The sequence below is a fragment of the Microtus ochrogaster genome, unplaced genomic scaffold (genome assembly GCF_000317375.1).
Source record: "Microtus ochrogaster isolate Prairie Vole_2 unplaced genomic scaffold, MicOch1.0 UNK65, whole genome shotgun sequence".
Classification (NCBI taxonomy): Eukaryota; Metazoa; Chordata; class Mammalia; order Rodentia; family Cricetidae; genus Microtus; species Microtus ochrogaster.
In genome coordinates, this window is record NW_004949163.1 from 952,687 (window position 1) to 966,709 (window position 14,023).

General features: G+C 46.1%; 1 protein-coding gene across 1 annotated transcript; it reads right to left on the reverse strand.

Moving 5' to 3' along the window:
• Positions 1 to 1,904: 1,904 nt before the first annotated feature.
• Positions 1,905 to 8,075, reverse strand: LOC101996762 (L-amino-acid oxidase-like). The gene is made up of 7 exons (XM_005369885.2): positions 8,060 to 8,075; positions 6,352 to 6,566; positions 5,885 to 5,997; positions 4,890 to 5,091; positions 3,549 to 3,617; positions 3,202 to 3,338; positions 1,905 to 2,945 (listed from the first exon to the last, which is right to left on the reverse strand). Exons 1-7 carry the CDS (start codon positions 8,073 to 8,075, stop codon positions 2,138 to 2,140), a joined length of 1,560 nt encoding a protein of 519 aa, XP_005369942.1. The 3' UTR covers positions 1,905 to 2,137.
• Positions 8,076 to 14,023: the final 5,948 nt, after the last annotated feature.

A 14,023-nucleotide genomic window follows, 5' to 3' on the forward strand; every position in this document is an offset into this window, starting at 1 on the left:
CCTCGGGTCACCTGGCCCATTGGGCTCAATGGGCCCATTGGCCTGAACCAGCCCAACTTAGCAACCCTGAGATATGATCCCTCCAAGTTGGTAAATGTAAGCCCCAAAACTCAAATTTGCCCAGGAACTCCCTCAGTAACCTTGAGACTAAAAGCCAAGGAGCTGCAGAAGCCAGTCCCTTGGAATTTGGTATCCTAGATAGAGGGCATTTGTTTCTTTACCATTCTTAGCCAGACATAGATAGAAACTGCTGGCTATGCATAGACCCCAAACCCCTATATTATGTTGGGATTGGAACTAATCAAACAATAAGCTCCACTTCCAACCCTAACAGTTGTAAAAAAGGGGTCAGTTTAAGTTCATCCTGGGTTAACCTCCAAGGGAAGGTGACTGTTTAATGTCACCAAGATACCCTTATATCCAGGTACAGCAGCTTGACCCTGGGAATGGTGGTCGAGTGTATTTCCAGGTAGCAAAGAATAACTGGCTTGCTTGCAGTAACAACTTAACCAAGTGTGTGTCTTCTTATTGTTTGCAGTGCCAGAGAGCCCTTTCTTTTGAGTCTTTGTATATGTCATAGCACAGGTGTGTGCCTGTAACAGAGAAGAGGGTAGGGTCCACTATGATGTAGACTATGGGCCCTTAACACCTTTTTTTCAGTCTGGAGTCTAGTAACTCTGATAAAAGCAACTTCATCCTGGACTCCTGGACAAGGGATACACACCCATGAAAGCCCCAGTTTGATTTCTGTCACTTGGAATTAAAAACATCCTGACTCTCAGTGATAGTTGGGTATTCAAGAAGAGATGTCTAGATTTAACAATGGGCCATGTTGCAGAAGAAAACGTGAGTTTTCTTTCCCTCCTCCTCCCTCCCATATCTTATGCCAGTCCTCCACAAAACCCCAGCCAGCACATCATCATTCTTCCTCCTGGGTCCTCTGGAGTCTGTCAAATGAGGAGTGCTTGTGACTCAGTTTACCTTTCCTTTTAACTTAGTTGATTCCCCAAGACCAAGGAATAACTCTTGGTTTCTAAAAATTTGCAACAAAAATTGAGTTGCTTTTGGGAATTAATCTCTGACCACATAGCGAGGCAGCCAGAGGGGGGTTGATTTTCAGTTTCATACTCTCTGTGCTTCTGCTTCTCAGCCAGGTACCATATGGTGCCAGGTGTACGACTTATTTAGTAAGTATTGGCAGGCTAAAGGAAATAGCACATATGCACAGCACACACACACACACACACACACACACACACACACACACCATAAAATATGTAATCTCAGCCCTTAGGGGGGTCTTCCGATCTGGCTGGGGATACAATCTCAGTAAGGTCTTCAGTTCATTTGGCATTCTAGAAGACAAGAATTGTTGCTCAGAGGAGAAGAGGACCTTGGAGTTGGGGAGGGGTTAACGGAATGTTTGAAGAAGGATGACAGCATAGGCTGGTTTGGTAAAGACAGGTGGGTTTTGGTGAGGGGATGAGTGGAGAGGGAGTTGTAATGAGCATGGGGTCCCCTCAGGACTGTGTGCCAACTGTGGTTGCTATGGGTAGGGGGTCTGGCTGGTGAGGGGGAGAGAGTCTCTCAGGGTAGCTGAGATCCCACTAACGCACAACAGAAAAGAAGCAGTCAAGAAGGCCCCCTCCTTTTCCACCCACATTGGGCCAAGATGAGAGGCCTTTGGCTCAGGCACAAAGTGATGGAGTTTGTATGTATGGTGGGTGTAAGCGCGAGTGTCAGTCTGCCAATCAGTGTGCTTGTTTAGGAGCTTCTAGTTTTAAGTGACACAAGCCAGGCACAGAATCTTTTCTTTTTATTTGTTTGTTATTGTTTTGCAGAAGGAGACAAGTTCCTTCAAGTTAAAGGCTGATTCTGGGATTCTTCAGCCTTGACTCCCACCCGTGCCCCCATGCACCCCAGCTCTGTTGTTTCCTGTAGAGAGCTAGGCAGAGAGCAAGACAGGAAAGGGGCAATGTGTCTTGCCAGCTTCCCAGCTTCGCTCCTGCTTGCACCAAGAGACCAGCGGTGACCTCTCTCCTGGGTTTCTGCCTCCTTTCATCTTCCAGTCTCCTCTCCCAGACTCCCCTGCAAACTAATTTTGGGGGAAAACACTCCGATTGTTGGTAAAAGGACTCTAGCGAGGCATCTGTCCCTGAGTAACCTCCTCGTCCACCATGGCCTGAATGTCCTTGGCAGCCCGGAGGCCAGACTTGATGGCAGTGTCTATCCAGCCATGGGGCAGGTCGGTATGCTCTCCAGCAAAGTGGATGGGACCCTCTGGCTGGGAGAGCTCCTTCAAATAGTCCACAAATTGGTAGGGTGTGAACTCAGCAAAGGCGCCAATGGTGAGGGGGTCTAGAGACCCCCAGTGCTTGACCGTTGCTTTGGGGCACATGCGCTTTAGCTCCTCCTTGGGTATGTGGTGCACAGCAGCCAGATCATCCAGGATAATATTCACCACCTGGTCGGGCTTCATGGCAGCAAAGAAGAAAGAATCATCATCCACAGTGTAAGAGGCCAGCAGCATGCCCTTGCCACCTGGCAGGCTGTGGCTGGGATAGATAATGTAGCGTGAGGGCCGGTCTGTGATGGAGTTGCCTCCCCGGATGCCATCCTGTTCCCAGAAGCATTCGTTGCACACGAAAACCACCTTGGTGGCACTGGTATAATGCACAGAGCGCAGGGCATGTGCTTTGTCTGGGGACAGGGGTGGCTGGAAGGTGATGAGGCGTGTGGCCTTGGCGGAGGCTGAGTTGATGACATAGTCAGCAGTGAGTTTGCGCAGTGGGAAGATGGGTTCATCAGTGCGGTACAAAACTTCAACTTTCGACCCGTTTCTCACCACTGCTTCCACTCTGGATCTCAAACGGATGGTACCAGACTTCAGACTAGCATTGAAGCCATTGGGGAGTTGGTCAAAGCCACCAGTGATCTCTAAAAATCTGCAAGGGTGGAGAAGGGATGATGAGGCTGGAGACACTGCCAGGTCGTGTATCCCAGTACTGGCCATTCCTCTGGTCTGAAAAGAGAAGAACCTATCCCCCTGCTCTCTCGTGTGAGACACTTTATAAACATCACTGTCATGAATATACAGCCCTGTGTCATGAGGGCATTGTTACTTGAGTGCCCCCTATATGGTAAATACCCAATCAACCAGTGCTAGGGACTGGGTTCTTCCTGGCCCTAAATCAGCCTTACTCATCTGTTCTGGAGAAGGTATTAGGACTCCTTAGGGACTCCAGGAGGGACTTGTGGTATCCAGGGTCCTCGTTCAACAAATCCCCGATCATCTTGGTTGCTCCTTTGCTCAGCTTTCCTTCCCTCACCAGATAAGCCTGTGTGGAGGGGCAGCATAGATGCAAGGATGGGTTAGAGCGTCTAGCATGTAGGGAAGCTTTAGCAGGGTTAGATGGGGGCTTGAGGGAGACAAAGGTTTTGGCAGTAGGAAGAAGGAATTCTGTAGACAGGACACTGCCCCAGGGCCTTGGCTGAGCACAGAGGCCGTCACTCCACCATCATCTCCTGGGGCCCCTTGTTTCACTTACCTTGGTAGAATAAGAGTCATAAAGGGACATCAATTGGCTGCAGTTAGATGTCTTCACATCTTGTTTTATCTGCAGAAAGGAGGAGAGATATTCATCAAGCTGCGCTTCCAGGTAACCAGGACATCTAGGCTGCTGTCGACAAGGTCACAGGGCGACAGATGTTTCACACACTTTTAGATTAGAGACCAGGTTCTTGGTATGTCCCTCAGAGAGGCTGGAAAAAGCCAGGAAAGGGCCATTCCCAGAGCTCCTGGACGCTGCTCCGTCCCTTCATTTAAAGAAACTCGTGCTTTTGTTGAGACAGGGTCTTACACAGCCTAGGCTGGCTTCAAACTCACTGTATACCTGAGGCTGCTCTTCAATTCTAGATCCTCCTGTTTCTATCTACCAAGTACTGGGATTAAAAGCTTGTACTACCACACCTGACTTGAAACAAAAGACCTGTTCAAGATGAAAATTTAAGGTGAATATTCAGTTGGTAGAACACTTGCTGTGCAAGACTGAGGACTTGAGCCCTATTCCCCAGTATCCATATAAAAGTAGGGTGTGTTGGCGCTGGAGAGATGGCTCAGTGGTTAAGAGTACTGGGTGTTCTTTCAAAGGACTTGGGTTCAATTCCCAGCATGCACATAGCAGCTCACACCTGTCTGTAACTCCAGTTCCAGGGGATCTGACACCCTCATACAGATATATATCTGGGCCAAACACCAATGTGCATCAAATTTAAAAAAAAATCATGGTGTGGTATCACATGACTGTAATGCCAGCTCTGTGAAGGTAGAAACAACAGGATCCCTGGAGCTTGCTGGTCAGCCATTCTAGCAGATTTGGTAAGCTCAGTTCAGTGAAAAACTCTGCCAAAAATAAAATAAGGTGGGAAGCAATTGAAGAAGACAGCTGATGTTGACCACTGGCTTCGACACAAATATGCACATGCACCCACATTTACCTAAACATGTACATACATATACACACGCACAGGCACATGCGTACGCACAGACACAGACACCCAGGCACAGACGCTTTAAGGTAAAGACTTTCAATATCATCTAGCATGACTGCTGATTCACTACCGAGGGCTGCCTAATCTAGTTGCCCCTTTCTTACACTGCTGCTGACCAAGTCCTGTTTCCTAGTTTGCTCAAGGACAGAGGAGAAGGGTTGAGGGTGGAGTTGAGGGGGGTGACATCATTAAGAGATGTGATAAGGCAGGAGGACCAATCATAAGAATGTTGGGTGGAGTCAGTTGATCTGAATCCAAGTGCTGATTTGCTGTGTGACCTTAGGCACCACCCCTTTCCTTCTTGATCCCAGCTGGGAAAGGCAACAGGTAGCAGGTACCTTAATGACTGCTTGGTCAAAGAGGTTTTGGGCAGTTTTGTTCTTCTCTGTGGGGTCCGTGGAATAGCCCAAGATCTCTGGGTTAGCTTCAACTTCCCAGGCACGATAACGCTGTCCATTGAATAGGTACCAGGTGTTGTTATCATGCTGGATGAACTTATTCATCTTTAGGCCAAACTTCTTGACATAGGCGTGGGTTAGCCTTGAGACAGAGACAGGCATAATAACATCCTTGTTCCTTCTGGTCCCTTATTAGAAATGATTCTGGTCTAATTAGGGTAACCTTGTGCCTAGGAAGCTCAAACTACTTGTTCAATTGTAATCTCATTTAATGTTGTGGGGATTAGCTCCCCACTTCCCGAGGCTGTGGAGGGTGAGAAGTTCATTGAATTAAGGCTGTTTAGGAAATCTCAGCTAATAGTACTCAAAAGTATAGACAGATGTCTTTTGTTTCAGACAGCATTTGAGGTCCCACCATGCAATTCTAGGTAAATTGGAGGCCGTATTTAACGACTCCTACTTTGGGCTGATGCAGTTGTTTGTGTTTTTGGTGGTTTGGAGGGTGAGCGTGGGTTCAATTTATATTAAAGGCAATCAGGAAAAGAAAAAGAGAAGAGAAATGTCTGTGGAGATAGGGTCTAGAGCAAAGTTAGTGCTCAACAAATGGTAGATATTATTAATAGTAACGTTATAATTTCTTAGCTTGCTTTGATGTAACTGACAAATATGAAACTGCCCATATTTACCCACTACAGTTTAATGAGTTGGTAGTAATGATTGTAATTATCCGTTTTTAATTATTCCTGTGACCACGGCTTTCTGTGACCTCAGTCTTCTCTCTTACATGGGAGTTGAGTATCAGCCCTGACTTACTGGGTTGGATCGCATGACACAGTGAGTCTGAAAGATCTTAGACAAGATGGCAGCAGGGTCCCTCCTGCCTTCCCCCTCATTCCCACTATACCCCTTTGCTCCTTCTTTTGTACAGGACTTACTTGTGGCTTTCTGGGATTCGCATTGGTCCTAGTTCGAAGTACCAGCCTTCTGTCTTGTTTCTGACTGTGACCACCCGACCTCCGATGTGGTTACTGGCCTCCAAGATGGTGACCTGGAGTTCAAAGAAGCTGCTGTCATTCTTAGGAGTGCTGTTCTTTCTTCCCATCCCACTTATCGCCTCCAAATAGCTGTAGGCTCTGACTTGAAGGCCATGAACATGCAGGATAACCTTTCTGGGGCTGTTTGCTTCAGGGGTCCTGAGTGATTTTCTTGCATAGTCTTCATTCTTTGCTCCATAAGGACATGAATGGCAGTTGACAATGATTAAGGGCTGGGGGGGAGGGGGCGTTCAGAGACTGGTAGGCACCTGCAGTTGTGCCTCATTCCCTGTCAGGCCACTCACTCCTTTTCTCCCCAAGGAGGCAAATTGGAGGCTTATGATCAAGGCCTTTCAAGATCTTCTTACCTTGTGACCAGCATCTTGGAGGGTTTTAGCTGCCGCTAGGCCTGCTAAGCCAGCTCCTATTACCACCACACTCTTGGGCAGTGGGGAGGCATGGAGCCCATTCTCGGCTATGAGGAGGAAGTTCTCGTAATCAGGACCCTGGAAACACCTGAAAAGGTCCTCGTAGAAGGCAAGGCAGTTGGAGATGGATAGCAGGATCCCCAAAATAAAGATTCCTGGGGGGCAGAGAAAACAAGAGCGTGGCCTTTCTGGAACCCAAGCTCTGGGACCTGTTTATCCAGGATGAGCGGGCAGAGGGCAGTATGGTGAGGGCAGGGCCTGACAAGTGTGTGGCTGGAGATCCGGATATTTGGTGTTATGTCTATATGAAGGCGATTATGTTGTGCAGGGCATTGTGAACCGTAGTGTTATTTGTCTGATTAATGTGATTGTGAACACAGCTTGCATGCTGGAAGCTTGTGGGTGTGGGAGGTTCACAGCTGACTATACGTATATCTGCTCCTGATGGGGAGTGTGATATTGTGCTTACCTACAAGTGGGTAAAGGACTGTGATCGTGTATAACTGTCAGTTTGTGGGTAGGAGGGTGGTTGTAGTCTGTTCTTTGTATTACTGCAGAGTTCATGGCTGTACGTGATGGATGCGTTTGTGGAACGGTGTGGTTGTTATGAGTGTGTATGAGTCCACAGGAAAGTGAGATGCACTGAACTGGAGTGGGAGTTGGGCTGGATTTGAGAGTGAGTGAGGAGGATGAGATGTCCAAGAAGGTGGGTGCTTGTGTGGGGTCTGGAGGTGAAGCTGTGTGGGGAAGAGAGTGAGCGAGCAAGTGAGAGGGAGAGAGGGGTGTGTGTGTACATGTGAGAAGGCGAGTGTGCAAGAGAGGAAGGCTCAGGTCCTTGAGTAGGGAGTGAAAAGTGACCTATGGGAAACAGATGGTCCCTATGTTTTCTCCAGCCTCATCTTTGGTTTCTCCAGGCCTCCCAGGTATTTAGTGTGATATCAAGGTTAGAACTCATCACTCAGATAGTTGGTGAATACCTTGTAGCAAGGCTTGAGTGACTTAATTTCCTTTTTCCCCATTAGCTAGTTAGTCTTGTCTGACACGAAGGGCTATTTGCTTTCATCAGTGTCACCTGCTCTTAAGTGGACCGGGCAAGGACTGTAACTCTGAGCTTCCCCCAGAAGCTGAGTTTTGAGAGCCCCCTGTGTTTGGTCTTTGCAATGTCAAGGTAACTGAAGCTCCTCAAAAGAAGAAGAATTTTAGGGGTCACTAGCTAAGAAGGTTCATTAGACCCTTCCCAACACGCAGACAGCTCACTAGAAAAGAGGAGAGACATCACCAAGCCCAAAGGACAGAACCCCTAAGCCTCCATCCCTCTCCCCACCCCACTGATCTTCCTTAACCTTCTTCTCCAGTCTCCAGCCCTTACAGTTTCCCCTGAGGATTTGTTTCTTGGCCTCTCTGTCCTTTCATTTGAACGGACTCAACCCTTAGACCCATCCTCCAAATCCCTCTCCATCCTCAGGTCCTGGTGAAGCTGAATCCCTGCCTCAGTTCTTACTCTCTTTATTCTTATATGACCCATCAGCTGAGACCTATGCCTCACCCATTGACCCACGTCCCTCTCCCCTCCAGCACCTACGCCTATCTCAGTGTCTAACACTTCTTTACTCGGTCTTTCCCAGACCTGGAGGAGGTCCCCACTTACCACTCATCTTGACCATGGCCCTGAAACTCTTGCTGAGCTCTGAGCAGCTCATCCTCTCTTTATGAAGGAACAGCACACTCTGGCAATATTTGGCCCGATCCCATTAGCCCGCCTCTGGCCTGACTGACTCAGCCAATGAAAGCAGCCTTGCACTAAGACCTGATCTATCAGGTGAGATGACAATGATAACTAACACCACCCTCCCCTCACCTTCTTCATCCCACCTTCCACAATCTTCTCTCCTAGGAAAAGCTCCGTCTCCCAGCCCAGCCCTCCTGTTGCTAAGGATCAGAAGGGGAACGGGAGTAGGTAGACCATTCTAAATTGCTGTATTACCCTGAGAAGGGGTGAGGACTGGGTTAGACATCAATCTATGAACTTACGGCACAAACCAGAGCTCTGACTACTCCCACAACCGAGTGCCTGCTTTCCCACAGCTGGTCCACTATGACCCTTTGTTCTGATGTTTGTTTGAAATAGGGATCTGGCCATGAGCTCCTGTGCAAGGGTCATGCTTTTCTTGTCCCCCCTCCTTCTAAGGGTCCCTGGTAAGTAGACAGGTAGGGAGGAGTCTCTTGCCTGACCCATTTTCAGAGGAGAACATTTTCTGTCCCTTCCCCTAGGACCTCCAGGGCTTCCTTAGACACAGTGTACTTCTCTATCAATGGACTTCCTTCCCATAAGGAATGGAGCCAGGTAGCAATTCTGCCAAGATTAGCTTTTGTTCACAGACTGGCTGGCAAGGGAAATGAACAGAAAGTCTGAACCCACCCAGCAGCATGGGGCTTGGGAGAGGGCAGGAGTGGGGGTAGATAGGGCACACAGTATCCAGGGCCCAAGACTGGGATCCTGGCACCAAGAGTAGTACTGGGGAAGGGCAGTAGCAATAGAATCGACAGAACTGCGTTTGAGTCCTGATTTGTCCTGGCAGAGTTATGTGACTTGGGATACAGAACTGATACCTTTCTGAGCTTGGGTTTTCTTCTTTGAGACACAGGCCAACAATACTTTCTTCCTAAGAATTTGATTTGAACATTATTATTATTATTGCCTTGTTTTTCAAGGCAGAGTTTCTTTGTATAGTCTTGACTGTTTTGGAATTCATTCTATAGACCAGGCTAGCCTCGAACTCAGAGATCTGCCTCTGTTCCACAAGTGTTGGGATTAAAGGTGTGTGTCACTACCACCCAGCATTTTTTTAAAAAAGTGTTTTGTAGTATAGATTAGGATGACTTTGAACTCCAAATCCTTCTGCCTCAGCTTCCCGATTGCTTGGATTATGTCACCATATGCCTCATACTGTTTCCAGACTGACCTGAGAGGATGTGTGGAGTGTAACTGTTTTGTTTCTTTAGGTTTGTCATGAGCATCGCCATCTTGAAGCAGAGCAGGTATGGTGATTTGGGAAGACCTTGCCCACAGGCAAGTCAATAGAATAATCAGACAATGCTAAGTCTAGGATAACCTAATTACCCTATTATAACTGTATTATCCTGTTGTAACTATTATGTAGTTCGTAGCTAAGTCCAGGATAATGAGGCTGCTAACACTTTCTGTGGAAGGAGATTGTGGGAGGGGGTTCTCTAGTCCTTCATTTGAGAGTCTGGTCACCATTCCCTCCTGACCCAGCTGCACAGGATCTTGGGGATGGTAGGGTATATAAGAGGCAGAAGGTTGAGTTGGGGTGGGACTTTCATGGTAGAGCAACCCATGAGTCACCCATGTTCCTGGAAGTAAATCATTATTTCAGCAGTGTATGAAGAATCTAGCATAGCACCTTGGGAGTGTGAAATGGTATCTTTCTGTGGCTTTGATTTTTATTTTCCCAGTGGCTATTGATGGGGAGTATTGCCTTAGGGTTTCTATTGCTGTAAAGAAACACCATGACCACGGCAACACTTTTTTAAAAAAAAAATTCACTATAATTATTTCTTATTTTTATTCTTTGAAAGATTAGTTAATTAATTTATTTTACATCCCAACCACATCCTCCTCTCCTCCCTCCCCTCCTCCTGCCCCCATCCACTCCTCCTCTGTATTGGGCTAGCCATTTCTGTGGATTTTCCTCTGAAGTCCCTGACCCCTATGACTCCTACAATCCCTCCTCCCTCTCCTCAGCAGGACTCCCTGAACTTGACTCAATGTTAGCTGGATCATGGCAACTCTTACAAAGGAAAATATTTAATTGGGGGTGGCTTACAATTTCAGAGGTTTAGTCCACTGTCTTCATTGTATGCAGACATAGTGGCATGCGGGCAGACATGGTGCTGGAGAGGGAGTTGAGAGTTCTCCATCCTGTTCTGCAGGCAGCATGAGCAGCTGCATTTCACACTAGACATAGATAGCTTGAGCAAAGGAGACCTCAGAGCCCACCTTCAAAGTGACACAAGGCCACACCAACTCCAAAAAAGCCATAGCTCCTAATAGTGACACTCCCCACGGGGACCATTTTCTTTCAACCTGCCACACCTTTCTTTTACAGGCTTATTGGTCAGTCATATATGCTCTTCAGAGAAATGTTTATTCAGGTCATTTGTCCATCTTGACAATGAGTTCTCGCTCTCTAAACTCTTGAGCTTTAAAGTTTTGTTTTTGAATATTTGTTTTATATTAAGTGCATACTTATTTTGCCTGTAGATATGTCTGTGCACCACATATGTGCAGTGTGGAGGCCAGAAGAGGGTCTGAGCCTTGGGACTGCAGGTGCAGATGTCTATGAGTACCCACATAGATGCTGGAAACTGAACCTGGGTCCCTGGAGGAGCAGCAAGTGCTCTTAATCACTTAATCTTCAGCCCTGGGCTTTAAGGCTTTGAAAGCTATATTGTAGCTACAACCTTAGTCAGATATTTTATGTGAAAATGTTTTTCTGTGCATTAGTACTATCACTTTTTTTCTCTTTTGATATTTTATTTTTTTACTAATTCTGTGAAAATTTCATATAATGTGTTTTGATCATATTCGCCCTCACCTCCTCCTCTGAGCTTTTCCCAGATCCATCCCCACCTTTCTAACTCCCCAACTTTGTGTCCTCCCTTAAAACATTTTATTTAATATCCATCGACTCCACAGCAAGCTGTTATTATACTTGTAGGTAACAGATCATCCCCTGAAGTGTGATCAAGCTGCCAGGTCCAGGCTGGCTTTGTAGATGCGGTTGAAACCGAACTCCTGATTTTCCTGTCTCTATCTCCCAGGGGCTGGAATTACAGGCTTGTAATGCCACACCTGTTTGAATTTTCTTGATGGTATTCTTTGTCTTATAAAGGTTTCTACTTTGATAAAGTTCAATTAATTTTTTTCTCTTCTTACTTTTGGAGTAGATCTAAGAAACGATTGCCTGACCCAAGAACATGAAAATTTAATCCTATGTTTTGTCCTAAAAGTGTCATTTAGGTCTTTGATTTCATTCTGAAGTAATTTTCTGTATTATATATGGCAGGGCCCAGTTTTCTTCTAGCACATGGGTATCCATTCATCTCAGTGCTATTTTTGAAAACACTATTCTTTCTTCATTGAACAATCCCTGTGTCCCTGCTGAAAACTAATTGACAACAAATTTTAAGGCTCTGTCTGGACTGTCATTTCTAATCTGTCACATTACACTAGCGGTAGGTTTTAAAATTGGGAAACAAGAGGGCTCCAGCTATATTCTTACCTCTCAAGGTTGTTTGACCCATTCTGAGTTCCTTGACTACTCTAAAGAAAACTAGCAGCTAGGGTTGTAATAGAAGTGCATTGATTGAGTCTTCTGACTAATCAGTTTAAGACATATTGACATCTTAATAATGTGAAGAGATTGGAGAGATGGTTAGCCATTCAGAGTATGTACTGACTGGGAGGTGATGGCGCACACCTTTAATCCCAGCACTTGGGAGGCACAGGCAGGTGGACCTCTGCGAATTTGAGGCCAGTCTGATCTACAGAGTTAGTATGGGGACAGTCAAGGCTATACAGAGAAACCCTGTCTCAAAAAAACAAACAAACAAAAAACAGTATATACCGCTCTTGCCGAGTTCAGTTTGTAGCACCCATGTTGGGTGGCTTACTACTGGTTGTAACTCCAACCCCAGAAGATCTGAAGCCCTCTTCTGGACTCTGTGAGCACCAGCAACCACAAGCTCACATGCTATCTCTCATATACACATAATTAAAAATAAAACAAACTTTTAAAAAACAATTTAAAGTCTGACACATGAACTTTAAAATTCCTAAAGTGACTACATCCACATTGTAAACTCAATGGTATCTGAATTTTTAGGTCACAGAGCTGGCATGCGCAGCAAGTACACACCATCAGATGTCAATGTGCATAGATGATCACAAGTAGTCCCGGAAAGCCATAGCAGGTTGCATGAGGAAGTGGCCCAAGTGCTACTTTCTCCTCCACAGTCTGAACTTGTAGTCTCCCTGGCGAGTTCTCTGTGATTGGCTGAGTAGGAACACATGCATGCTGGTGACAGATGGTTCTATGTGATGTGCCTGCCCTACTTGCAAGTTGATAGCTAGAACACCATGTGTCTTTCTGGAACATGCCCGAGGACAATGGTGAAGAGAAACCCTCTGGGGGACAGGTCACTGAGCAGGGTATTCTCTTGTTCCTTTGACTTAGAAGAATAAGCAGTGTACAGGGAAAAGTCTATATTGGCTAATGCCCACTGGCCATGAGTTAGCTGGATGTGTGGCCAGATAGTCAGGGACTTGGATAGAACTTAATTAAATAATTTGTGAGCGTGAGTATGGGGAGAGATCTGTGGATAACCATCCTTGAACTGAAGAAAATTTTTTAAAAAATGTGTCTCAAATGAATGTTACCACCTCTAGGATCCTCTAGACACTAACCCAGAAAAGCCCTCTGAAGTGTTCATCTTACCAAAGTGAGCTGACTCTCAATGAGGCCTTGTCAGCTTGGGTCCAGTAGAACATCTCTGGTTGTGAGAATTGCGGTTAGCTTTTAGCTTTGCCTTTCTCAAGGCTTAACACCTCTCTGGAGTCTGTGGTCTTGTCTTATTGAGAAAGAAAACTCTAGAGTCTCCCTTATTCCTTAGCCTGATCTCTGGGCTGGTAGCTCCATGCCCAAGGTGGAGTGGGAATGGCTCTCAGCAGCAGGAGACATTTTGGTCTGAGTTCCTGTAAACCATTATCATAAACTTAGGTAATTAAGCTTAATATGTACTTTGTAGATTCACACTTGATTCAGGAGGCAAGTAGCCAGGTTTCCTTGATGTTCCCATTGTCTAGTTGCATGATCTTTGCCAGATTGCTCCTCTCTTCTGGATTCATTTGTCTGAAAAACAGGCAGGTGGAACCACTCTGGACTATTCTGAAGTATTTCTGATATTTAAAAATCAAGGTGGTTAACATTTCATCCCGTCTACAGCCCTAGATTGTTTCTTTCCTGAGTCAAGTGACTCCAACTCTCTGAGCCTCAGTTTTCTCATCTAAGGTGAGATGAGTCATCTTCTTGACTGGACTTCCCTGTAAGAAATGGAGTGAGGCAGAGGCAGCCTGAACTTATGAGTTTGAGGCCAGCCTGGTCTATCTAGTGAGTTTCATGCTACATAGTGAGACTGTCTCAAAAGAAAAGTGCTGGAGTGGAGGTTAGTGACGTGTAGGAAGAGTTAGGTTAGCGCTGGAGTGAACATTAGTGACGTGTAGGAAGTTAGGTTAGTGCTGGAGTGAGGGTTAGTGACATGTAGGAAGAGTTAGGTTAGCGCTGGAGTGAACATTAGTGACGTGTAGGAAGAGTTAGGTTAGCGCTAGAGTGGGGGTTAGTGACGTGTAGGTAGAGTTATGTTAGTGCTAGAGTGAGGATTAGTGATGTGCAGGAAGAGTTAGATTAGTGCTGGAAAGGATTCAGCCTTTTTTCTTCCCTCCTCCCTTCCTCTCTCTCCCTCCATTCTTTTCTTTCTTTGAATTTGAATTGTCACCAAACTCTGTAGTATAAATACACCTATAGTGGTC

Bases quoted from the DNA above. Each gene is read 5' to 3' on its own strand.
- LOC101996762 (XM_005369885.2), bottom strand. The intron at 5,092-5,884 runs GTAAGTCCTGTA...CTCTGTCTCAAG, and splicing joins CGAATCCCAGAAAGCCACAA to GCTAACCCACGCCTATGTCA. The intron at 2,946-3,201 runs GTAAGGCTGATT...CCACCCTTGCAG, and splicing joins ACCTTCTCCAGAACAGATGA to ATTTTTAGAGATCACTGGTG.